This window comes from Schistocerca nitens, chromosome 4 (assembly GCF_023898315.1).
Source record: "Schistocerca nitens isolate TAMUIC-IGC-003100 chromosome 4, iqSchNite1.1, whole genome shotgun sequence".
Lineage (NCBI taxonomy): Eukaryota > Metazoa > Arthropoda > Insecta > Orthoptera > Acrididae > Schistocerca > Schistocerca nitens.
In genome coordinates, this window is record NC_064617.1 from 383,213,265 (window position 1) to 383,239,809 (window position 26,545).

Sequence of the window (26,545 nt, forward strand, 5' to 3'; positions counted from 1 at the left end):
TAATTTTTGTAAGTCTTAATTAAAATGTTCCACTCCGATCTGTTCTCTGGATCCATTTGTATACTTTCTTGTATTTCCAGCAGTTCTCAACCTGCATCTCACTTCACTTAGCAACCTTGCGTTTTTAACAGTTTTCACAATAAAAGTTCATACCTACTACCACAAGTCAAAACTTATAATGGTTGTAAACTTCTGTTTCAGACACATTGGAAACTTAGTATTGAAAACTGTTTATAAAAAAACTACTATCGGCCATTATGTACACTGTTTATTTATTTCACTGTATTTCGACTCAGTGTCCTCTATATGGTAGTCCATAAATGTGCTGAGAGTTCATTGCTAATTTGTGCAATGTTCTTTTCTGTGGATTTCTTGCACATTATTTTTTGTATGTCCTGGAATTAAAACAAATAGGTGTTATGACTCTGCATTGCACTAATTCATTTAACAACTCATTCCATTGATGGCCCTGTCAGACTCCACATGGAAAAAATAGTTCATTGTAAATACTTCGGTGAACAAAAGCTTGTAGGTTGTCTTCACAAGTTACCTAATTTGGCATCATCCAATTGAAAACTTCAGAATTTCTGTTTTGAGAACTGGATAAGGGCTCCAATTTATCTTGCTCCACTGCTAATGTATCTTACTCCTTCGTCTTTAGCACTCAGGATACTGATCGCAGCACACTTGGATTCCAAGTTAAAAATGTAATTATTAATTATATTTGAAGTTAACAATATAGGAAAAGACAGATTGCTACATATTGTAAAGACGACACATTAAGTTGCAGATGGGCACAATTAAAATAAACTTATAAAAAACTTTCAGCCACAGCCTTCATCGGCAAAAGAGAAACACACACCAGTCATACACATAAGCAAGCACACATGAGCACTAACTCCGGCAGCTCAGGCCAGAAACAAATCATCTTGGATGAGAGGGAAGAAATAGAAATAAAGTATTATTAATGGTTACCTTCTCTTGACCACGAAATTTCATCTTTTGTATCTGTGAAAACTTCCGAATTTGTGTTTACTTCAAATAATGTTAACATGTTTATAGCTGCACTGCCTTATTCGAATGGTACACTTCAATGTGTGTGATTGTATTGCTTAAATAAGTAAAGGTCATATTATAGTAATTTCCATACCAGGTGAAATGAAATAAAATAAAGTGGCGATGTTTAATATAATATTTTCATTTTTAGATAGACAGTACATGATTCAGACATTAGACAAATTGCCATTTTACAGTAGTCCATCTCTTGTAATGCCTTTCTACATTTCTTCTCCAGTGCATTTATAACTGAGAGCCTTTACCAGGAGTCTTTCTCTATTCATGTTCCTTCCATTTCCTGCAGTTTCCTTTTATTTTTTCATTTATGTTGTATATCTCGATCATTTTTTATATCCCCATTTCCTTTTGTATGAGCTGTCTTGTACACCATTCCACTCTTTTTAGAAACCTCATTTCTTGAATGTGAATTCTATTTTCTTGTTGTCTGCTGTTGATAAACATATAATTGATGCGTTTGAGTGTTCTTACAAAGCTATATTATCTTTTTATAAGTAGTAAACACAAAGGAAGTGCGGTTATAGTAGCCCAATGTGGAGAAGTGACAGGGAGTGTGGTATGGAGAGAAGAGATAGAATAGGGATAAGATGTGATGTAACATGATGGATGAGAGCAAGATACAGCATAAATAAATAAATAAATAAATAATCATATCTTTTCCATCACTTCCTCCCTTGCCTTCAGTCTGCCACTACTTTCATTTATTGAATGTCTTTGGATGTAAATCAAACTACCATTGCCAGTTATAAAAAGAATGCAAAATTGATTTGCTGATAAAATCTGTCTTATAATTAGACTGTTATTGGCAGACATCTTCGTTGCATGCTAATAAATCAGTATATAAGATTATTATTATTATTATTATTATTATTATGAGGAGGAGGAGGAGGAGCATGTGTGTTTCATATAGTCCAGCAATAAATAAATAAAAGTAAATTCTATTGGGTATTTGAGGTGTATGTGCAAATGAAGGTAACTGTTAATAATGCTTATATTTGTTTTGTTCATTCATACAAGATTTTTTTTTTGCATAAAACTGCACCATTCATTTATGATTAAGTGATAAACTGGTGCAGATGTAACGCTGAAAAACATAACTTTCCCTGAAAGTTGAGTTGCAACTCCCAAATGCATTGGTTTAAAACAGGAAAATAAAATACTGTGACTGAACACTGTATATTACAAACAAAAAGAGTCTTAATCTAAAAGTTAATTGCTATTTAAATTATTGCTGCCGTCTGATTCATGTGAGCGGAGAGGGGATTAGTAAGTCACAACATTGAGATGGTCTTGTACCTCCTATCCTTGTCATGCTGAATATCTAATGATCTTAATATACTGTTTCCTGGAATTTTATTATAATGGCTTCTACATTACGTGATTATCTCTGTTCACATGTCTGCACCAACTGATGTCATTCAGAGTATCGTTGGGTCAGGTAAAATGTTGTTACTGCTGTTTGCTTTCATGTGATACGTGAGTAGGTGTGAGATTTATGAGGCATAGGTAGAGAATTTGCACAAATTAAGGACCAGTTAACCATGATAGAAGACAGTAGCCAAATATTAATATGTTGACTGCTGCGCATGCGTATCAATTGATGTTTCATAGCAGGCTAGGCTATGGCATCTGGCATGAGGCTCTACTGTGGCCGCTGGCAGTCATCGTGTTAAATATTTCTACACTTATTTCAGGTGATAAATTCTTTATAATAACTGCTCACAAAACTAAGACAGTAGTGGAGTTGACCAGTATTTTTATTTATTTGAAGTAAATATCTCTTGTTTCTTGTAGAGGAAACATATGAGAATCTGAAATTCAAAACCAGAGAAGAAAATTTGAGGCAGATGGGGGAAGTGGAGTTTCTCTAATTTTGGATCATGAGGCTGACACATTGTGTATCGGTGAAAACATAAATTGGATTGTGTATCATTACAATAGTTATTGTATAAAAAAATGCTATTTGCCTGCCTGTCACGCGCGCACCCCCCCCCTCTCCCCCTCACGCACACACACACACAAAACAAATTACTTCCCCATTCTAAACATGATTAAACAGTTGTTACTCTCTTAATAACTAGGAGTGGACTTTCTGAAGAACAGTTCAGTGGGATTTATTATTGTCACATTTACCTACAATTTCTCATCTGTAAACTGAGAGCGAGTTGCGTACAAAGCAGCATAAAACAATTCACCTCGTAGAGTCAAATTGTGTTTCCACTATATTAACGTATTTGAAAGGAAATACATCAATATTAATAATTTCCTGTCATGTAATTACAATGAAATCCAGACCATTAGCTGCTCACAGGCTTTGATAAATATAAACGGGGACAGTTGGAAATGCTTGCGCCGACTGGGACTCGAACCCGGAATCTCCTGTTTACATGGCAGATGCTCTATCCGACTGAGCCACCGAGGACACAGAGGATAGTGCAACTGCAGGGACTTACCTCTGGCACGTACCCTGTGAGACCCGCATATCTAACTTACTGTCAACACTCCACATTTGTAGTGCCCCATGTCCAAAAGAACAGATACCATATTCATATAGGTAGGCTTACTGACCATTGATTGTCTTCAGTGTGGATGCACTCACATTGCTCAAACTCTTAAGGGAATCGGTAGATTGACTACCACAATTAATGAGTATAGTGGGCAGGGGCACTACAAATGTAGTGTGTGGACAGTAAGTTGGAAATGTGAGTCTCACGGGGAGTGTGCCAGAGAAAAGTCCCTACAGTCGCACGATCCTCTGTGTCCTCGGTGGCTCAGTCAGAGGAGATCCCGGGTTCGAGTCTCGGTCGGAGAACACATTTTCAACTGTCCCCGTTGATATTTATTAACACCTGTAAGCAGCTAATGGTCTGGATTTCACTGTAATTTCATTCTTAGATAGCTGCAACAACTTCATTCCTGTCATGTCTTGAACAAGTGGCGCTCTGCAGCTTGCAAATATTGGAAATATTTGGATGTCTTGCCAATAACAATTACGTAATGACTTTTTTTCTGTACTGCACTCAGAAACTTCTATGCATGTTTCTGCACAAGTGGTGGACTGCAAGAAAATTTTACAACAAAGAAAGCAGAACAATGCAGCACCCATCTCACACATTGAAAACATCATGAATAAATGGCATAAGACATTAACAGTGCATTTGAAAAAGAGGAATCATTTCCTGAAACATTACATGTACATAATATCCAAAAGAAATAAGCTGGTCAAAAAAATCTTTTGCATGTGCCAAGAAACGAATCTATAAGATTCTGCTGATGAGTGGTACACACCCAATAGCAGTCTGGCAATAAATAAATAATCGCAACTGTGTAGCTTATATATATTTTCAATTTCAGTTCAGTACATTTTGTGTGCTGGTCACAGTTTACTACAGATATTTTCCATATCTCACAATGTACCTTCCACTGACCTAACAATGAAATTGATGACATTTCATGTATTTTTAATGTTTGGTATTGTTTTCTGGCATTCTTTCCAAAGTACTTTATGAGCAATTGCAAAATTAACTAAACATGGACAAGGCTTTTGTACCTGTAAATTATAAAAAACTGAATGACTTAATACAACAAATGCTTAGCACTGGCGTTTATAAGAAGTTTTACATACATGTGAAGAGCTGTTAAATAATATGAAAGAAATATCTAGTAGGAATTCATGGTGTCAGATATTTCTACAAATGGCTGACTTGATTTTTCAAGTGTGGAGGTTCTTGTTAGAGACCCAATAAAGTTCAGGTTTCACTGAAGCCAGAAAAACTTAGAGATTAGTATACACAGAAAATGTAGGTGATGCAACAGTTTTAATTCCATAGTATTTATTTACACAAATTTTATATACAAACAAAATAAATTCATCTGTGCTGAGGTATTATACTTTTGTTGATTCTAGTTGATGAATACTGAAAGATCACTGTGAAAGAGCATTAGGTTACCCTGTGCAAGTGTTATAAAAAGGAACACTTTTTTTCAACAACAGTATTTTCAGTCTGAATTAAGTAATAAAGCACAGCTCATACCATGTTTAATATAAAACGTCTATATACATATATGCTTACAAAATGTAACAACAAGGAATGTATTCTCTTACACAAAAATAGGCAACAGTTAAAGAATACTGCAGTTATAATCTTAGGATCTGTTTCATGTTACAACTTGTTGAATTGCTGTTCTTAATTTAGAAAAATATAAATCCAGTTGTTATTTATATTTCCTTTTTTTAAAAAAAAATATACTATTCATCTTTTGTAGCTGTGATTGTGACTATTCAGTACACAGAAGGTGTGCATAAAACACCTTCAGTCACAATTTTCTCATGTTTTATTATCAAATTACACAGTGTGTTTCAGCACATGTTCATCCTGACCTCGAAAGGTTAAAAATACAAGCCTATTGTCTAACTTTCTCATAACAGGAAAATGCATTTCACCTCACTCAAGACCAAATGTAGATGATGTGTTAGACAGTTTGCACCTGAAGATGGACCCATAGAGTCAGAAATGCATAATGTAGTTTAATAATAATAATAATAATAATACATAATGAAAAAATTGTGGCTGTAGACATTTTTATTAAGACTTTCTGTGAATTTTTGTTTTGTATATGGACTACTACTGAATGAGAAATTGTCATTACTTTAGAATTTACTTAGATTCACCAAGTAAGTGGCTGCAGGTGACAAAATACAAATTATTGACATAACTCAACTGATTCCAGTCTGTGCATATCAGGCAGTTTATAAACACACATTAAAAGCAACAAACTGCAATTTCTACAAGTCATAATAAACAGAAATTAAGTCTTGTCTTAGTTCATAAAATACTGAATGTTTAAAAACCTTACCTACAAAAATAAATAAATAAATAAAATTTGGCAGATGTATCACTGCTGCAAAAAATTGAGACAGTTTGAGATGGTTTCAGTTCTTGATGTATAAAACATTGGCAAGCCTTTTTGTTTTAATCTGATGCTACAAAACTTGTTACACCTAACTATTTTATGAGAAACATGATTGTCCTACATAATTGAGCACTGTTAATGCCATGCATCTGATGCTGTTTAATAGCTTGTAGGTTTTCATTTTTAAAGAATGCAGCATCAATGTAAATTTAATAGAGAGCAGTGCATTCCCGTCATGTAACAAAACCAATGAGGATGAGGATGCATGCAATCAGGACATCTATCTTTATCAACACATTTCTTTATATGGTGAGAAACATATAGCATTAAAAATCTACTCATACTATAGTTTTACATACCTAATATTGCACAACAACCTGAGACCATAAGTATTTGTACATTCCTTGTAAATTGTGAGCTTTTGAGGAAAATATTGACAGATAATAAAATATCAAACTCATTGTTTTCCTCTTGTAGAACATCAAAATATTTCCAAAAATATAAGTTGTTCTTTGAAAAGTGAAAAAAATATGTTGGTGTCTGGTTCAGGCACAGAATATTTAAATCGCTGTGTTAATATACTCTGGCTTCCACAGCTGATTCATAAAAAAATTATCCACTAGGGCAATATCATGCTCTCTCTCCTTGAGTATTGTCACATCAACTTCTGTCGTGTTACGTGGTATAGTCATGTCTACAGGTTCGTCAGCAGACTGCAAAGGCAGCTTATTTGTAGTAAAGACATCATGGGGATGCCTTTTGTGTTGCACATGGGGAATTGCTTTTGTGCCCATAACTTCCACAATCAGCTTCTCACGCTGTAGTCTAACTCGTTTCTCAGTGATGACAAAAATATTCATAAACGCTTTTTGGCAGACTTCTATTAATCTCGCACCAGCTGGACTTGTTCCTGTAACCCAACAGACTTTGGTGGATACAGGTTTAAAAACAAAGTTTAAGATTTATTATTTGTGTGGGTACTTACCAGGCCCAATATGCATATCGGTCTTCGAAAGTAAAGGAACCCGATATTTGCAGCTAACTCTGCGTTTTGCTCTCTTCAATGGTTTATTGTCAGGTGATCGCTTTTGTACAGCCCGTGCTTTAATGTGAGCTCGTAGAAATTCGTTCTGTCTAATTTGGTCTCCAAGTTTGTAAAACTCCGAAAACAGTTTCATTCGGTCTTCAGTCGATATTTTTTCATTGCAGCGCTGAGGACAGCTGCAAAGCACATCTGTAAAATGTTAAAAGCAAGCACACATATTGCAGATACGCCAAAATGAGAATTATTTGCTAAAGAATGAAAAATGTCGTGTTGTCACGACCTACAGAGAATTGGTAAAATCAAGAATTGCGCAAGGTCAACCGTAAATGTCAAATATGTAATCATGTTAAAATCTATTTTAACATCAAATCGTGTGCATTAAAAAGTTAAGCATAATAGATTATCGTGAAGAATATAAAACTCGCAAATAAAACAGAATTAAATTGAGACTGAATATTCTGTTCACGGCATTGTGTCAAATAAATAATTACCTGGCTGGATTTTAGCTGGCACAAGTCGACCAGATCGGGATATATATTCTTTACCGAAGTCACGTAGTTTCTTTTGTAGTTCGCGATCTTCTTCTGCAGTTAATTTAGATTCAGCACTGTTTTCCGCAAACATTCCGCCCGTCGCCATCTTTACATTTCCGCTATGACTGTGGGGGAAATGTCCAAAACAATGTCAGCGATATAGAAGTGTGAGCTATCTGACGGGCAATGCGAAAACTTGGAAAGCATCATACGCGATATGGGTAACGGCGTCGGAAGTAGTCTACGAAGTCGCTCAAAGATAGCGCTAGCGGTTCCCACCAACCGAGGAGGTTATTGTAACGCGTCCTTCACACAGTAGGTGGCTCTGGGTTTGCTGCGGTGCAGCAGGCAACTGTTGGCTACTGGTCATTGTGATCAGTGGAAGCTTATTATTAAATGCATCTTGATACTACAAACATTTGGGCGATACAGATTTTGTCGTTGTCTTTCTTGTAATGTATTTTGTGAAGGAAATATACTTTTTTTCCCCTATGAGCAGAATTTCAAACGATAGAACAGAAATGCTGCGATAAAAAAAAGGCGTATCGTACTACATGTGCACATTTGTTCAGCTCGCGAGTGATAGAGATGTACCAGTACGTCTGTTATCAGTGATGGTTGCAAAGAAGAAAAAAAAAACACCTAAATTAATAAAATCTTCTGCATTACCCATCAGTGGAACGCTGTATTTTAGTACGATTTAACAGCACGCATTACGCAATATAGTATTAGCAGAGTAGCCGTTAAATGATGCCATACTTAGGACCCTCTTACGAATTGTGTCGTTTTCATAGAACACCTGTTGTTTATAATCAGCCACTAGATATTATAATGCACATTCATTGCGCTCTTCGTCGACTGTAAAATGTTTCGTTGAGAGAAGTTTATGTTTTTCTTGTGTGCCCATGAAAGGAATCGAGAATTACAAATTTGTTCTTACCTTACCTTTTGATTACGCTAAAATGAGAGGGATCGTATTTTCCTTCAGCAAGAGAATGAAGAGAGACTTTTTAACGACAGCCCTGCATTGTGATAACTGTGATCTCGTTTGTAATGTTTGTAGCGCTAGTCAGCTTCCTGTTATAACTATAGTAATCGTGAGATCTTTTATTACTGGTCTATCTTTCGTTAAATGTTCCATGTGGGTGTGTTCCGCAACACTACAGACTTCCTTTAAAAAAATCTAAATATGTAGACTAATAACCCTTACCCGCTTAGAACTTTTAAGTCGGGTCGTCATTGCACATTTCGGAACAAATGGTCGAGGTCAAAATTCAGTAGCTCTTGAAGTAGCTGTAAAATTTCATTTTTTTTAATTGATAAAAAGTTGTCTCCCAGAATTTTTTCTCAATTCACCCAGTGCTACAAAGATAAATTCAGTGCATCAAAAGCACCAATTCGTTTGTTTAAGAAACTCATGTTCAAGTTTTAATGATGCTTTAAGTTTCGGAAAACCATGTTTGAAAAATATAGAAACGGCGACAACTTACATCCAATATAGATGAGTTTGTTTCATGTTTCGGAAATGTAAACGGTTTTAACATTGTGAAATTAATCTTTTCTTTTCAATAAAGGGGTCTTCCCAGTAGAAGCAATAAGTTTCCTGATTGAACATAACTGTATTCTTTCGTTCTCCTTTTTCCAGAACGTGGTTTCGCAAGGGAGCTTTGGCATAGTATGTATTTACATGTACTCGAATGCAACGCTCCAAGAATATAGAATTTGACCGTCGTACTTTCTCCTTTTTTTCTCGGTCATTTCGTGTCGAGTTAGTAATAAATTTAGTTTCGAGAGCTACGTTGCAGACGTGGAAAACAAGAAAAGTAGGATTTCAAGTAAAATGCTAAAATCTGTGAAAATGAGAAAACAAGCGCATAATGGCTCACGTGTTCCAATCAAGAGAATGCCCGCTTATTAGTGGACGTAGGCAAAGGGAAACAGCTAGCTCATGGGGCGCCATTAGACGTAAACATCAGAAGGAAAGCAGTTGAAGCAATCAATTGCGATGGATGTGCTGTAGAAGAAGGCTGTACTAGACACTATGGATTGCGTAAGTTCCCCAGTCGAATGTGGCTATCGTAGTTCATAGTGTGTCTTGGCTGCCACCAAAAGTTTAAGGCGTTTCATGCTGATGGTGACTGTCACTCTCGCAAGATAACTAAGATTTACTCTTCGCCTGCAGAGGTAGATTTGTTTTTCGTTCATGGGATGTCGAAGTTTTTCACTATTTCCTTCGTGGCGTCTTACGTTAAAAAAAAAAAACTGAGGGATATGAGTCGGTAGGTTATTAATTCATTTTGTGTTATTTTAACAGATAGCATGTTGCCGGAGAAACTATTCTGTTGCGCTAGAATCGCAACTTCCTGCAGCGTCTTATCACGTCAGGGAATTGAGAATTACACGAGGTAGCCTGTGTTCGACGCCTAACTAATGCAAGATCACCTATACTGAATTAAGATGATTCTTTCAACACTGGTTCAAATGGCTCTGAGCACTATGGGACTTTACGTCTGAGGTCATCAGTCTCAACACTGGTAATGCTTTAGAAAGTTCTACGAAGAACGTGTCACATGTAGTGACACTCGAGTTCATTGGTCAACGGACTACACCGTTTGATACATACTGAAATGGATTACGGTATCACGTATTTATTTTACGGTGGAGGAATCTTTTTGACGCCGGTAATATTCTAGCCAGTGACATGCTCACGTCACTTGACTGTACAGCTTCATTTTATCTACCCACAACCTTTGTATTTTACGTTACTTGACAAACTGCACTTTTGCGGCGCCAGGTAAATGTGGAGTCTCTTAATATTTTGTTGTTAGTTGTGGAACCTCTGATGATGATGGTTGGAATATTATACTTTCGTAATTTTTATTGCTGTAATCTCTCTCTCTCTCCTTCTTTTTTTTTTTTTTTTTCCTACTAGATCTGAACCTGATCTGTAGCGCAACCAGTAGTCGGTAATAAAGTAAATGGTCCAGATGGTATTTATTTTATTGGTTCTGTAGTTCAGAAATAGTCGTGACGCGAGGTAGAAGGCTTAAAATAATATATTTCTTGACTCCTAATTTAGCGCTGTAGTACATTAGCAAGTTGCCTTTGTAGAACAGGCTAATCTCAAACGAACGTACCTCGGGAACACGTTCTTGTAGCGTTGTTAGATGCCAAAGACTGACATTGGGTTGCATTCCATCTCTTCACGTTTAAATATTTTTTCTTATAAAGTCATGGACAGCATTATGCTAAAAAAATGAATTTGTTCATCTTAATTTAACATCAATTAATAATAAAACTACATTTTTACAGAGCATTCAGTATACTGAGAAATTCGTAACACCCATCAGTACTGCTCGACTATTGTTTTCTTAAATTTGTTTTTCAGCATTAAAAGGATCGTCATTTAATCTGAACCTTTGAGAAAACGCCCTAACGTTTAAGCCTGCAGAATTAAATGGTGCTTGAATTACATTAGTTATACTGTGACACGCGTATTCAGAGCTTACCTTGAAACTTTTGAGGTTATTGCTTATGTGTCAGAAGTAGAGGAGGAAAAACGAAACTAGATCACATGCATCATGGAATTGATTCTATGACACGCAGCTGCCGTATTATGTTAAGGTCCTTCAGATAAAGTTTTAAGTACTTAACGAAAATGTATCGTCCCCATAAGAACGTACGCAATATGAGCATAACATTAGAACTGATATGTACAGACTTTGAATACAAATTGGAAGGCGGGAGAGCAAACTTTCAGTGCGGCACATCAGATGACAAGCGTTCAGAGATACCGGACGTCGGCTTAGATCCGTGTTGTAATGATGTGGCGTCATAAAGCGCAAACAGAATACTGACATTTATATTCCTTTTACATAATTATTGGAAGGTAAGTAAGGTGAGAGAAAGCTGTCAACTACGCGTAGCGTGCTCAGTTACCCATCCAAGGACCGGTGCTCTACACCTACAGCAGTACACTGCGAGCCACCCGAAGGTGTGTGGCGGAGGGTATTTCTGGTACCACTGTCTGATTTTTTCCCCCTCCCACTTTCCCTGTTCCATTCTCGAATGCCACGTGGAAAGAATGAATGTCGTTAAACATCTACTATATTTTAGTTCTGATTTCTCGAATTTCGCAAGATGTGTGTGGAAAGTAGTAGTAATATGTTGTTTGACTCTTCCCAAAAAGTACTCTAGAAATTTCAATAATAAACCACTCCGTGATGCGTAACGCTCTCGTGCCGACGAAACGATCCCGTCACGAAACCCAGTTTTATATGGATCTCTCTCTGTTCTATAAAAGCTGTGTGGTAAGGGTCTCAGATTGATGAATAGTACTAAAAAAAAAGGCTCTGAGCACTGTGGGACTTCTGAGGTCATCAGTCCCCTAGAACTTACAACTACTTAAACCTAACTAACCTAAGGACATCACACACATCCATGCCCGAGGCAGCATTCGAACCTGCGACCGTAGCGGTCACGCGGTTCCAGACTGTAGCGCCTAGAACCGCTCGGCCACTTCGGCCGACGTACAGTATTAGAGGCCCGGTCATATAAGTGCCTTGTAAGCCACTTCTTAAGTGGATGAATTACATTTCCTTAAGATTCTTCCTATGAATCCCACTCCACCAAATGCTTTTACTGCTATGTATTTTATGTGGCCATTCCCCTTTAGGTCGCTCGGAATCGGTACACTCTATTTTGCTGTGATTATTGTTTCCATCAATTTGTCATCAATTGTGCAGTTGTACAGTAGTGGATTTCGTATCCTATGTATACGTAATACCTGATGGTCAGTGGCCTGGCGGAACAGGCGCATTCAACGACGCAAGGCCGTTGGCTTTTGGAAATTTCTGGTACGTTGGAATATTACAGTTTCATTGTGAATTGGCAAAGGCAATGAATGTGATGTTAAGAGGATAACCATAATTATTGTTACGTGGCGTATTTTGCGTATATTGGATATCTGAGTGGTTTCTGCCCGCCATTTTTATGTCATGACTCAAAGCAGACGAGTTGTATCAGTAGTCAACGTATACAGAGCGACGGAATCGTGTATATTCGTTCGCAATCCTCTTATTCATTGTTTTATAAAATTTGCAAGTTGGTCACGTTTCTTTGACACACTTAACGGTTTTATCTCCTGCAGTTATGCGCACAATAAATATGTTTATAATAAACCATTAGATTAGATTAGATTAATACTAGTTCCATGGATCATGAATACGATATTTCGTAATGATGTGGAACCGTATAGTAAGTTGCGAATTAAAAAGTACAAATTATTTTAAATCCAAACCAATTAGAGAATATCCGTAGGTAAATGCAAACACATGTATTGAATATCTTGTTTTAAGCTATCACTTCAGTGCGTCGTGGGCTGCGTATACTGTGAATGTATCTGACACTTCAAAGTATCACTTTCATAGAATCTTCAAAGCAGTTGTTTTTCTGACATTTAAAATACTATGGCATCTCAAAGACAACAAAAGCAGATAAGAGGTACATACTTCATTTTCTACCATAGCCATAGTTTCAGCCCCGTATCTCACCTCCTCTCAATATAAATGATTCATCCTGTAGCTTTATTTACTTCACTAACGATCAGAAATAAGTGAAATACTCCTGATTACGTTTACTTACAGAGTAGCTATGTTGTATTCACTTTTTTGGCCGTCGCCTTGGAATTATTTTATTGCCCAAGTAAAGTTCTCACACTCTTGCCCTTGTACCCAGCTGAATCTGTTTCGTGAGGAAGTTACAGAGGAAAGAGATACGATCTACTTGTAACCGCGTGGATGTAATAAGCAGATGAAGCGAGGTGCGTGCTCCTTGGTGCGAGCGAGCACTGTTGCTTGAAGTAATGCGTTGTTACGCCAGAGCGCTCAGCGACGCGACAGTATGTCGGCGTGTGCAGAATCGTTGCTTCCCGTCCTTCGTTTTTCACTGTAATGGTCTGTTCAGGTAGTTCGTAATTTGTAAGTGTGCTCCGTGTGACGTCGCTTTCTTTGTTCTATGAAGCCCGCTAACTGTTTGCTATATTCAGTGGAAGCACAACTCCACTTGATATACGTTCCGTGCAACCTTCACATTGTTCGTAAGTAATGATTAAAAATATGTAAGCACATACAGATAACATAGTAGCTGATAAGAGTCCATAACATATCGTGACAACTGACAAAAAATACAATTCTTCTGATCAATACAAAAGTTAGTTAGTACACGGATGGTTTGATAAGTCTGGTACATTTCCGTGAAAGAATGGAACATTTTTGTTCTACGAATTGGTCAGTGTATTGATGAAGACTGAAAATGGAGCAAACAGAGTTTCGTGCTATTTGAAGGGTTGGTCTGCCGTACTTACCAAAACAGATTTGGATGAAGTACACACGGACCCTGCTCAATCATTGAAGGCCATTTCTTTTGGATTAATGAATTTAAACGTGGTCGGACAAGTACCAAAAAGAAACGCGCCCTGTCCTTCCAACTGAGGTCACCACAAAGGAAACCATTGACAGAATCGATGATACGGTAACGCAAGACCGGCCAACAAAAATTCGTGATATTGCTGAGACTGTAGCCATCTGAACTGAGCGATTGCATAATAATCCTGCTCTGTGAATTGGCTAGGAAGAAGCAGAGTGCGAGGTGAGCGCTGCGATTGCTCACGTGGACCAAAAGCGCAACGAGCGCAACATGGCAGCAAAACGTCTTCGATGTTTAATCGCAATCCGCAAGACTTTTGTGCCGATTTATGACAGTTGAAACCTGGATCTATTATTATCTATTACTTTATCTATTGTACACTAATGGATAAAATAATAGAATAACGCTCCCAAAGAGGATTAATATAGTAATACTATCCAATATAATAATAATACGACCCAGCATCTTTACACTCACTTATCCTCGAACCCATCCACAGAGTATTGAAACGAAAACACAAAATCATCTGTCACCAAAGCTTTCAACCACTCGCTAACAGCTAGTACAACACCATACAATTTCAAATCACCCCACCCATCCACCCACGCACAAAAAAACCTCTTCAGCTCTCTCTCTCTCTCTCTCTCTCTCTCTCTCTCACACACACACACACACACACACACACACACACACACACACGGAATTAACGTCATGAATAGAAGTTAGTCCTGAACATATACTTCGTTAGGTCGGCAACAAGCAGGTAAACAGGCCAAAGAGGAGGAAACACGTAATGGAACTGCAATATTTGCGTTTTGAAAAGCAGTGTGCGGCGAAATAGTTATATCGAGTGGCAAAAGAACAATAGTGCACCACAACAAAAAAAGAAACACGGGAACAGTGTGAAGGAGGTCAGAACGCAAAGTTTTGCTGATATATCAGTAATAAAGTGGCAGTGCGACCTCCAGACCAAATGAGAGGAAACGAAGATCAGCAAATCGTAAGTAATTACTTTTTTACATAAATGACGACGTGACCGGCTAAATATTCCAAAACTACCAAAACTGTATCGGTATAGATCCCACTGATTATGCCTTAGAGTGTGGCCGGGCGGTTCTAGGCGCTTCAGTCTGGAAGCGCGTGACCGCTACTGTCGCAGGTTCGAATCCTGCCTCGGGCATGGATGTGTGTGATGTCCTTAGGTTAGTTAGGTTTAAGTATTTCTAAGTTCTAGGGGACTGCTGACCACAGCAGTTAAGTCCCATAGTGCTCAGAGCCATTTGATGCCTTAGAACAAGAAAAAGGCGGAACGTGTCTGGGATAAATAAAGTGACAGGAGGAAAACGCGGTTTTGTTTACAAAATAAGTATTTCTATGTTTGCTGCGGAGGATGGCCACGCAAACAAACTTGCTGATCTTCGTTTTAGCGGTTCTGCTACACTTCCTTGGCGCACTCCAAAGGTTACTTCGCCTCTGGCAAACACACGCTTTCCTATATAAGTAATAAGTTCTACCCACGAAAAATTTGAGACAGTTCTATGTTTGGTTGGATGGCCGTCTTTCGCTTTAGTTGCTGTATTTTGTATTCAATTATAGTTGCTGTTTTTTCGTCTTAAGCGTACTGCAGTCTGCGAATGTTTTACACCAGACACGTTTCGCTTTTACATACAAAACATCATCAGTGGTTTCTGGTGTTTATTGTTCCTACTGACAAGTACCGAAGTCGACAGGAATTTCTCTTGTTGTTAAAGGAGATTGGAGTCGAAGAAAATTAGATTGCAGCCGGCCGTGGTGGCCAAGCGGTTAAAGGCGCTACAGTCTAGAACCGCGCGACCGCTACGGTCGCAGGTTCGAATCCTGCCTCGGGCATGGATGTGTGTGATGTCCTTAGGTTAGTTAGGTTTAAGTAGTTCTAAGTTCTAGGGGACTGATGACCTTAGAAGTTAAGTCCCATAGTGCTCAGAACCATTTGAACCATTTTTAGATTGCACTTTTCCCCGTCGTAGGTGTTCGACCTTTTGGAAACCGCATATTCGTTCGCGATGTTTGCGATTTTGCGTCGTACTTTTGTAAAATACCGCAAGAGTTGTCGTCATAAAGATTTTACTGTGGTTGAACCTTTTTTACTTTCAACCTTTGCCAACAGGAAAAACCTGTCGATTTCTAAACATGTAGAAAGAACAAAAAACAGCAAAAATAAAAGCGAAATGTATCTGACATTAAACTTTGTAATTGCAGGACGCTAAAGACGGAAAAAATAACGTATTTAAGAAACTAGGTTCAAATGGTTCAAATGGCTCTGAGCACTATGGGACTCAACATCTTAGGTCATAAGTCCCCTAGAACTTAGAACTACTTAAACCTAACTAACCTAAGGACATCACACACACCCATGCCCGAGGCAGGATTCGAACCTGCGACCGTAGCAGTCCCGCGGTTCCGGACTGCAGCGCCAGAACCGCTAGACCACCGCGGCCGGCTAAGAAACTAGGCCAGGGTACTGTCTTTACCATTCTACTGTACGAATATCTAGGAAAACGGAATTCACCCGCTCATCTGATTCTACTGTTCGAAAGATATTGTGTCCGAAAATAAGCCATGTTTCATGAGAGCACTGTTTTCTGAGCCCCTGCTGATTCTTTGAAGTAAGCTTAATTTCCTCGAGAAGTGAGGTACATTTTGTTTATGACTATTTGTGTGTTGGTTGTTCATGGCTATTTGTGTGTACAGCTATTCGAGCTAGTCAGTTGCATTGCACACTTTGAAAGTGATGAACCGTAAGATTATAGTTAAATGGTACATCGTACATGAAGACAAATATGGGAAGTAGAATAATTGCTGTCCAAATTCGAAACTGTATCCAGGCTTCCTTTCTGAATGCTGGTTGAAAATGCTTTACTCCAGGTTATCTTTCATAATCCACAAGATCTCAAAGACAAGATGTCCTTATTGTGGAACAATGGTGCGATAGCTGTTTCTGACTCAGGATGATTAATGAGACAAGATATTCATCGTTGTCGTGTTGCGTGGATGATACACAGCGTAAAGCCATGTTTCGGAAAACGAAGATTTGACTGTGAAAGGCAGTGAAAGGGAAGTGACCCAAGGTATGATGCGGTTAGTTAAACGTCCATTACCCGCACCTGCAAGACTTAAACTATAATCAAATACATTCCCTATCCTGAAGTCTACGTTGCAGTATAAGTTTTAGTCAGTTAGGAATGTGTCACAGGGGCCGATTTGGCGGCTTCATTGAGTGCTTGGAGTTATTACTTACCGAAAAAAAATAAATTAATATTAGCTTTAACAAGCAGTTTATAACGGGGTCATTAGCGACGAATAAAGAAGTGCAGAACTATTTTGTAGGCAGTACAAATGAAACAGACAAAACACAATTTTCAGGCCTCTGAGGATGCAGTACCAGACATTTATTTTTCCCTCTAAGAGTACGTGACGAAATTTGTTCTTGATGACCGATACTGCAGTTACCGAATAGAAACAAACGGTAACCTGTAGAAGCTGCAAATGCAAGTAGCAGGAAACCTGCAGCTATATTGCTAATATTAAGAGTATGTCCTCGCATTTAACCCAAATTGTGCGCAACCGAGTCACTCGGAAACATGTGATAGGAGCATGCGTAAGAAAAGCAGTAATTAAATTGAAAGTACACCGCGATGTAAAGTAATATGACAAGGAAGTTTCCATATCGGGCTATCACAGTTAAGGAAAAGTAATTATCTTCAGGAAAGATAAACACTGTTTATAAAACTTGCTATTGGGCATTGAATATATAGGTGCTACAATTCTTATCAGAGAGATACGGAAGGAAAACTGAATCTTCGGGAAGCCCTTATCAGCGTCCGCGAAGTATTGTGAAATTCGTTTTATTTAAGAGTGAGGGCGTCATCTGCTCAACATCGTTAGGCTGACATCTGCAACATTTAGCGTCATTTTCTATGGATTGATAAAACAACCATATAATGGAATAAAATTAACGTCACTCTAGTTCGTCTAGCCTCGTAAACGCATTATACGTACGGGACTAAATAGAAGTGAAATAACTAGTACAATTGCCGATCAAGGATGAAATAAATCTATTATGCATATTTTAATTAATTGACAATTTCATAACCAGATAAAGACGAGGAAAGAGTTTTTGTAAAGTGATTACATGTTAAAGGAGAAGACTCGTTTGTTTCTAATATTTGCAACCTTTTACCGGTTTTACAGCTGAATTGTGATGGAACATTATACGTTTTGTTAGCGGCATTACCGAACACCAGTAAATAAAAGTACAACGATATAACGCTCGTTAAATCATACATTTGTATAGTGTCACATAAAACAGCTGAGAAAGGAGGAAAATATTAAGTCATCTTTAGATATCATTAAGATTCAGAGCCATTAACTATTGTTTATAGTAATTCATATGAACCGGCCGGGGTGGCCGAGCGGTTCTAGGCGCTACAGTCTGGAATCGCGCGACCGCTACGATCGCAGGTTCGAATCCTGCCTCGTGCGTGGATGTGTGTGATGTCCTTAGGTTAGTTAGGTTTAAATATTTCTGAGTTCTAGGGGACTGATGACCTCAGAAGTTAAGTCCCATAGTGCTCAGAGCCATTTGAACCATTTTGAATTCATATGAAACAACGCTGTATCGCTAAACCTTACGCACTTAGCTTAACGCCTTTTGCGAAAAATTTCGTTTCAAATATTGACAAATGCTATGTCACTACTCAGGGATAATTAAATGGTTCAGTTTTTAAAAGTACTTGCTTCATTGTGTCCTTAGATAAAAAAAGAGCCGGTGCATGATTTTCTGCATGAACTGACCTCTCGATTATGTCTCATAAATGTTCGATGGGATACATGTCGGGTGATCTGTGTGGCCAAATCATTCGCTCGAATTGCCCAGAATGTTTTTCAAACCGGTGTGATGCATTGTCATCCATAAAAATTCCATTGTTGTTTGGGAAGATGAAGTCCATGAATGGCTGCAAAGGGCTCCAGGTAGCCGAACATAAATATTTCCAGTGAATGATCGGTTCAGTTGGATCAGAGGACCTATTGAATTCCATGTAGACGTAACCGAAACCAATGTGGAGCCAACGCCAGCTTGCTCAGTGCCTTGTTCACAGTTTGGCTCACAGGCTTCGTGGGGACTGCGACGCACTCGAACCCTACCATTAGCTCATATCAACTGGCATCTGGACTCATTGGACCAGGCCGCGGTTTTCAGTCGTCTAGGATCCACCCGATATGGTCACGAGCCCTGGAGAGGCGCTGCACTCGATGTCGTGCCTTTAGCAAAGGCACTCGCATCGGTCGTCTGCTGACACTGCCCATTAACGCGAAATTTCGCCACACTGCCCTAACGGATGTGATTGTCGTACATACCACATTCATTTCTGGAGTTATTTCACACGCTGTTGCTTGTATGTTAGCGCAACTCTATACGCATAGTCGCTGCTCCCGGTCGCTAAGTGAAGGCTGTCGGCCACTGCTTTGTCCGTGGTGAGAGGTAATGCCTGAAATTTGGTATACGTCCACAGTCATGTCACATGGATCACCTAAATATAAATGACTGCTCCTCCAAAGCACTGCCCTATTATACTTCGTCTACGCGGTACTACCGACCTTTGTATATGTGCATAGTTAAAACTCCAGGCCTCCTAAAATATTATAGCGAGCACACTTTAGGTATCAGATGACACTTTCGAATCCCGAGAAAACTTTTCGTTCTTAGCCACCCAACAAATGATGGACATAAAAATTAAGAGGGGTAACGTTGTAAGCTAGAAGTAAAAACATTTCTGCTGTGAACATGTGTTGGATAATCTTAATGACTTAAAGTAGTCGCTTATGTGAATTCACAGAGCAACGCTGAGTCGATCTAATATGCTTTTCTTGAGGTAGCTTCAGTTGTGGAAGATGTCAAGAGTTTCACTTACACATTTTGGAGAACGTAAAAAATTTACTTCTAAAACAATCGTTTAATTTGCGAGAGTAGTGGTTAGTCCAATTTACATATAAATTAGGTCCACGTTTAGTGAAAAAAAGAACAGTGTTTGTGGCGGTTCTGCTGTTTTCTCTGTCTCGCCTGTCGTAGGAGGGATTATTATGGCAATATACATGATGATTACCCCCAGAATAGGGTTAGCAACATTGTGAAGGCTTTGCAGTTGCGTGGTAGTTTCATAACAAGGCTTAGCTAGGGAACTTCCGTCACATAGAGCTTGTCGTGAACTGTTTGCGGCACGTTAAGTCTAATGATGTACATGCAGTACAGGCACCACATCAACACTTGAGAGCGTTGCCGTTAGCGAAACTATCTTGCTTGGTCATGTTTTTGTCGCTCGTCCAACTGAATCGATTCAAGTTGAACATGATGCAGACATTCGCAGCACGGCGTAGCGTCTACACCGCGGTTCGCGTCGCAAGAAGTCTGCTCTACCTGTACGCACTGAGCAGACGTTGACGTGCTTCGCCTGGGTAAGCACTGATGCCCGGAATTTCTTGCTGCGTCGTGGTAGCGGTTTTAAATATAGAGCGTCCGGTGCCTTAATATAGTCCCCGCCGCAGCGCGAACACAGTCAATTCCGAATACCCGAAGTTCATAACTGCTTCTTTCGAGAAACACGCTTTTAGTGGGCAGCGAAAAATTGTTACGTTAGCGCAATGTCCTATGTTTAATTTATCATGTTATACTCTTTATTGGTTCTTCTGAGGTATGAAAACGGACCATTTCTCTAGAAGTAGATTCGAGGTGAGAAATGTAACTTGACCTCGGCAGTAAGCACTTTGCTTTCAGCATACCGGATTTTTCACTACTCACCCATGTCTGCCAACCCATCAAATTTCAACAGAAAAGTGCAAGTGTAAATTCATCACTCCGGTAATTGGCACGTAACGCAAGTTTCTAGGCATACAATGCTTTGCTGTAAGTCTTCGAGCAACAACCGAAAATAGTTCTCAGTATCGTCGTGTGTCCGAGGGTGTAAAAGAAGAAACCTCGGATAACATGGCAACGCCGGACTCACTGTTCGCTTCGCCCATCGGCCGTGTGGTTTATTCGATGCAGTGCTCCAGTCTTGTGATGTCAGCTATCTTCCTCATTTCAGCTGCATCTTTATCATCAACGAACTGCCTCCTGTGCTCATATCTCGACCTCCCCTTGCGGTTATTTCCTTCCACTTCACTTCATTTACAATATTCAGCAACTACTAATGTAGCAATAGATGCACAACCATTCCATCTCTTCTATTTTTGTACTAAAAACATTTTTTCCTCGTTACATCGTTGCATGACTCTTCATTCCTTACGCGATCAGCCCTTCTTTTCTCGTCTCCTTTAGCAACCCATTGCAAAGGCATATAATTGTTTCAGTTATAATTTACCCATTGTCCACCTTTCGCACTCATACAAAGATGTCTTCCAAACATAGCTTTTCATTAATATTTTTCTAATCTCATGATTTATATTTTCGGATGTTAATATACGTTTGCATCTGTAGAAGATCATTTTGAGTAGAGCATTCCTCGGTACTATATCTGTCTTGCTTCTCCCTTCTTTTTCTGTTTTTATTTAGAGACAGCACAATTCAACCACCTTTTGTAGTCCCAGATCGAAATTCAACATTAATCCACCGAGCATGTTTCCTCTCTGCGTTTGCTATTACATTAATTGTTCATTAAGATCCCTACTCAATGTCTTTTTACTTTTGGCGATCACTGCAATGTCATCAGATCATCACCACGTACATTTTCTTTTCGTGACAGAGCCTAGTGCTGTACTACTCTCGTTGCTTGTTTGGTTTGGAAATGATCAGAGGCAACACTCTACACCTTTCCTGTGTGGGTTGTGGTACATTCTGCAACTGTTGATTAGTACAGTAAGCCTAGCACAGTTAGTTAATACCACTCTGCCAACAAAGCATGATCTCTTTAAGAAGACAATATCTTAGACACACGAACAAATTACGCATCTAGTAGATAAACGCCCGTGACCACACTCACCAAACAATTAAATATAGAAATAGCGTGACTCCTAGCAAAATAAGTGGTAAAGGCCCTAGAGGTTCCCACTTTGCCATCTCTCATTTTGTTCAAATACGGGGTGCAAAAAAAAAAAAAAAAAAAAAGATAAATCAGTTTTAATACTTCGTTAGCCTCGTAAGTAAAGGGTGCTAAAATGCTAGGACATTTCACAAATTTTGGACATGTTTGATGTAATTCAGTAAATAAATGCAGTAAAGTGTCGGAACGTGCAGGATAACAGAACTGTGCCTTTAGTGCAGGCATACTGTGTTAAATTTATGTCGTTAGGTGCACTATTTTTTCCCCAGTTGGTACTCTGCAATAAATTTTGCCGTGGAACAAAATTTCTCTCGAATGAAATACAGGGTGATTCAAAAAGAATACCACAACTTTAAAAATGTGTATTTAATGAAAGAAACATAATATAACTTCTGTTATACATCATTACAAAGAGTATTTAAAAAGGTTTTTTTTTTCACTCAAAAACAAGTTCAGAGATGTTCAATATAGCCCCCTCCAGACACACGAGCAATATCAACCCGATACTCCAACTCGTTCCACACTCTCTGTAGCATATCAGGCGTAACAGTTTGGATAGCTGCTGTTATTTCTCGTTTCAAATCATCAATGGTGGCTGGGAGAGGTGGCCGAAACACCATATCCTTAACATACCCCCATAAGAAAAAATCGCAGGGGGTAAGATCAGGGCTTCTTGGAGGCCAGTGATGAAGTGCTCTGTCACGGGCTGCCTGGCGGCCGATCCATCGCCTCGGGTAGTTGACGTTCAGGTAGTTACGGACAGATAAGTGCCAATGTGGTGGCGCTCCATCCTGCTGAAATATGAATTGTTGTGCTTCTTGTTCGAGCTGAGGGAACAGCCAATTCTCGAACATCTCCAGATACTGTAGTCCAGTTACAGTAGCACCTTCGAAGAAAAAGGGACCAAAAACTTTATTGGCTGAAATGGCACAGAAAACGTTCACCTTAGGCGAGTCACGTTCATACTGAGTTGTTTCCCGCGGATTCTCAGTACCCCATATACAGACATTGTGACGGTTGACTTTTCCGTTAGTGTGGAAAGTTGCTTCATCACTAAACACAATATTTGAAACGAAAGATTCATCTGTTTCCATTTGAGCAAGGATAAAATCACAGAAATCGATTCTTTTAATCTTATCAGCTGCAGACAGTGCTTGAACCAATTTCAGACGATAATGTTTCATAACTAACCTTTTTCGTAGGACTCTCCATACAGTTGATTGTGGAATTTGCAGCTCTCTGCTAGCTCTGCGAGTCGATTTTCCTGGGCTGCGAACAAATGCTTGCTGGATGCGTGCTACATTTTCATCACTCGTTCTCGGCAATCCAGAACTATTCCCTTTGCACAAACACCCATTCTCTGTAAACTGTTTATACCAACGTTTAATACACCACCTATCAGGAGGTTTAACACCATACTTCGTTCGAAATGCACGCTGAACAACTGTCGTCGATTCACTTCTGCCGTACTCAATAACACAAAAAGCTTTCTGTTGAGCGGTCGCCATCTTAGCATCAACTGACGCTGACGCCTAGTCAGCAGCGCCTCAAGCGAACAAATGTACAACTAAATGAAACTTTATAGCTCCCTTAATTCGCCGATAGATAGTGCTTAGCTCTGCCTTTTGTCGTTGCCGAGTTTTAAATTCCTAAAGTTGTGGTATTCTTTTTGAATCACCCTGTATATTGATATCTTAAGGGGCTCCGGAACGCCCTATACTTGCAATGTTAAAATAACGCTTATAAATTACATCTTTCCTCACAAAGTATTTGAGGTAGGAAGTTGAACTTTTTACAGATTATTTATTGGAATATGGGCTACAACTTAACACAGGGATTTTACAAAATTTTAGTTCAGTTATTAAAGATGATTTTTTTTCAATTGTAATGAAAATTCACAACATTTTTTGCAATTTTTTATTTATATATTCAAAAATATACAGTTTTTTTGGAAAAAGGCTGTGTTAAATTATGCAGAAGGTACTGTGTAACATTTCCTGAAAGTTTGAAACAAATATGTTTGGAAGATCCTTACAAGGGAACCTCCCCATCGCACCCCCCTCAGATTTAGTTATACAGGGCTATTACAAATGATTGAAGCGATTTCATAAATTCACTGTAGCTCCATTCATTGACATATGGTCACGACACACTACAGATACGTAGAAAAACTCATCAAGTTTTGTTCGGCTGAAGCCGCACTTCAGGTTTCTGCCGCCAGAGCGCTCGAGAGCGCAGTGAGACAAGATGGCGACAGGAGCCGAGAAAGCGTATGTCGTGCTTGAAATGCACTCACATCAGTCAGTCATAACAGTGCAACGACACTTCAGGACGAAGTTCAACAAAGATCCACCAACTGCTAACTCCATTCGGCGATGGTATGCGCAGTTTAAAGCTTCTGGATGCCTCTGTAAGGGGAAATCAACGGGTCGGCCTGCAGTGAGCGAAGAAACGGTTGAACGCGTGCGGGCAAGTTTCACGCGTAGCCCGCGGAAGTCGACGAATAAAGCAAGCAGGGAGCTAAACGTACCACAGCCGACGGTTTGGAAAATCTTACGGAAAAGGCTAAAGCAGAAGCCTTACCGTTTACAATTGCTACAAGCCCTGACACCCGATGACAAAGTCAAACGCTTTGAATTTTCGGCGCGGTTGCAACAGCTCATGGAAAAGGATGAGTTCAGTGCGAAACTTGTTTTCAGTGATGAAGCAACATTTTTTCTTAATGGTGAAGTGAACACACACAATGTGCGAATCTGGGCGGTAGAGAATCCTCGCGCATTCGTGCAGCAAATTCGCAATTCACCAAAAGTTAACCTGTTTTGTGCAATCTCACGGTTTAAAGTTTACGGCCCCTTTTTCTTCTGCGAAAAAAACGTTACAGGACACGTGTATCTGGACATGCTGGAAAATTGGCTCACGCCACAACTGGAGACCGACAGCGCCGACTTCATCTTTCAACAGGATGGTGCTCCACCGGACTTCCATCATGATGTTCGGCATTTCTTAAACAGGAGATTGGAAAACCGATGGATCGGTCGTGGTGGAGATCATGATCAGCAATTCATGTCATGGCCTCCACACTCTCCCGACTTAACCCCATGTGATTTCTTTCTGTGGGGTTATGTGAAAGATTCAGTGTTTAAACCTCCTCTACCAAGAAACGTGCCAGAAGTACGAGCTCGCATCAACGATGCTTTCGAACTCATTGATGGGGACATGCTGCGCCGAGTGTGGGAGGAACTTGATTATCGGCTTGATGTCTGCCGAATCACTAAAGGGGCACATATCGAACATTTGTGAATGCCTAAAAAAACTTTTTGAGTTTTTCTGTGTGTGTGCAAAGCATTGTGAAAATATCTCAAATAATAAAATCATTGTAGAGCTGTGAAATCGCTTCAATCATTTGTAGTAACCCTGTAATTTGGCACAGTGGATAGGCCTTGAAAAACTGAACACAGATCAATCGAGAAAACAGGAAGAAGTTGTGTGGAACTATGAAAAAATAAGCAAACTATACTAACTGAGTAGTCCATGGGCAATATAGGCAACATCAAGGGTGATATGAGCACAGGCGCGCCGTGGTCCCGTGGTTAGCGTGAACAGCTGCGGAGCGAGAGGTCCTTGGTTCAAGTCCTCCCTCGACTGAAAATTTTACTTTCGCAAAGTTATGATCTGTCCGTTCGTTCATTGACGTCTCTGTTCACTCTAATAAGTTTAGTGTCTCTGTGTTTTGTGACCGCACCGCAAAACCGTGCGATTAGTAGACGAAAGGACGTGCCTCTCCAATGGGAACCGAAAACATTTGATCGCAAGGTCATAGGTCAACCGATTCCTCCACAGGAAAACACGTCTGATATATTCTACACGACACTGGTGACAGCATGTGCGTCACATGACAGGAATATGTTGTCGACCCACCTAACTTGCACACTTGGCGAATGGGTAAAAAGATTCTTCTACCTTGCCCGATTTAGGTTTTCTTGTGGATGTGATAATCACTTCCAAAAAATTGATGAAAACATAAGAGTGTGTCACATAAACTTCAACAAATGAATGCAACAGTTTCACAGTCGCACGTTTTCTCTGTGCTCTGTCAAAACATATGTTTTTAAGGTTTTCAAATTTTTCCGTGTGTAGACCGTCAAATCCTGCATATGTCCAAGCAAATCTGAACATGTCCTGGAATTTTGCACAGCGAAGTTGATTATGTGTGAGTGCCTGAACTCTGATAATTGTCTGAAAATAAAAAATTTTCACCCGAGGGAAGACTTGAACCAAGGACCTCTCGTTCCGCAGCTGCTGACGCTAACCACGGGACCACGGCGCTCTGGCGCTCACATACTCCTTGATGTTGCCTATGTTTCGTATGGACTGCTTAGTTTGTATATTTTGCTTATTTTTTCATAGTTCCACACAATTTCTTCCTGTTTTCTCGATTGATCTGTGTTCAGTTTTTCAAGGCCTATCGACTGTGCCAA

At 39.3% G+C, this 26,545-nt stretch overlaps 2 protein-coding genes across 4 annotated transcripts in view; one reads left to right on the plus strand and one right to left on the minus strand.

Annotated features, from left to right (window-relative positions):
* Window positions 1–26,545, plus strand: part of LOC126252911 (cAMP-dependent protein kinase type I regulatory subunit) — a 266,576-nt gene that overhangs the window by 54,264 nt on the left and 185,767 nt on the right. The gene's annotated exons all lie outside the window — the stretch shown is intronic.
* On the minus strand, window positions 4,289–7,808 carry LOC126252912 (uncharacterized). 2 transcript variants are annotated; one of them, XM_049953897.1, is made up of 3 exons: window positions 7,525–7,808; window positions 6,974–7,222; window positions 4,289–6,886 (listed from the first exon to the last, which is right to left on the minus strand). In XM_049953897.1, the coding sequence occupies exons 1-3, from the start codon at window positions 7,670–7,672 to the stop codon at window positions 6,549–6,551; spliced, it is 735 nt and encodes a 244-aa protein (XP_049809854.1). In that variant the 5' UTR covers window positions 7,673–7,808; the 3' UTR covers window positions 4,289–6,548. The 2 variants fall into 2 exon arrangements, with proteins under 2 accessions (XP_049809854.1, XP_049809853.1); XM_049953896.1 differs by having other exon boundaries at window positions 4,289–6,898; window positions 7,525–7,801.

Excerpts from the sequence above, each read along its gene's own strand:
- LOC126252912 (XM_049953896.1), bottom strand. The coding sequence starts at position 7,672 with ATGGCGACGGGCGGAATGTTTGCGGAAAACAGTGCTGAATCTAAATTA. Across the intron at positions 7,223-7,524 it reads GCCAGCTAAAATCCAGCCAG|ATGTGCTTTGCAGCTGTCCT; the intron begins GTAATTATTTAT and ends AACATTTTACAG. Across the intron at positions 6,899-6,973 it reads CGATATGCATATTGGGCCTG|GAACAAGTCCAGCTGGTGCG; the intron begins GTAAGTACCCAC and ends GTTGGGTTACAG.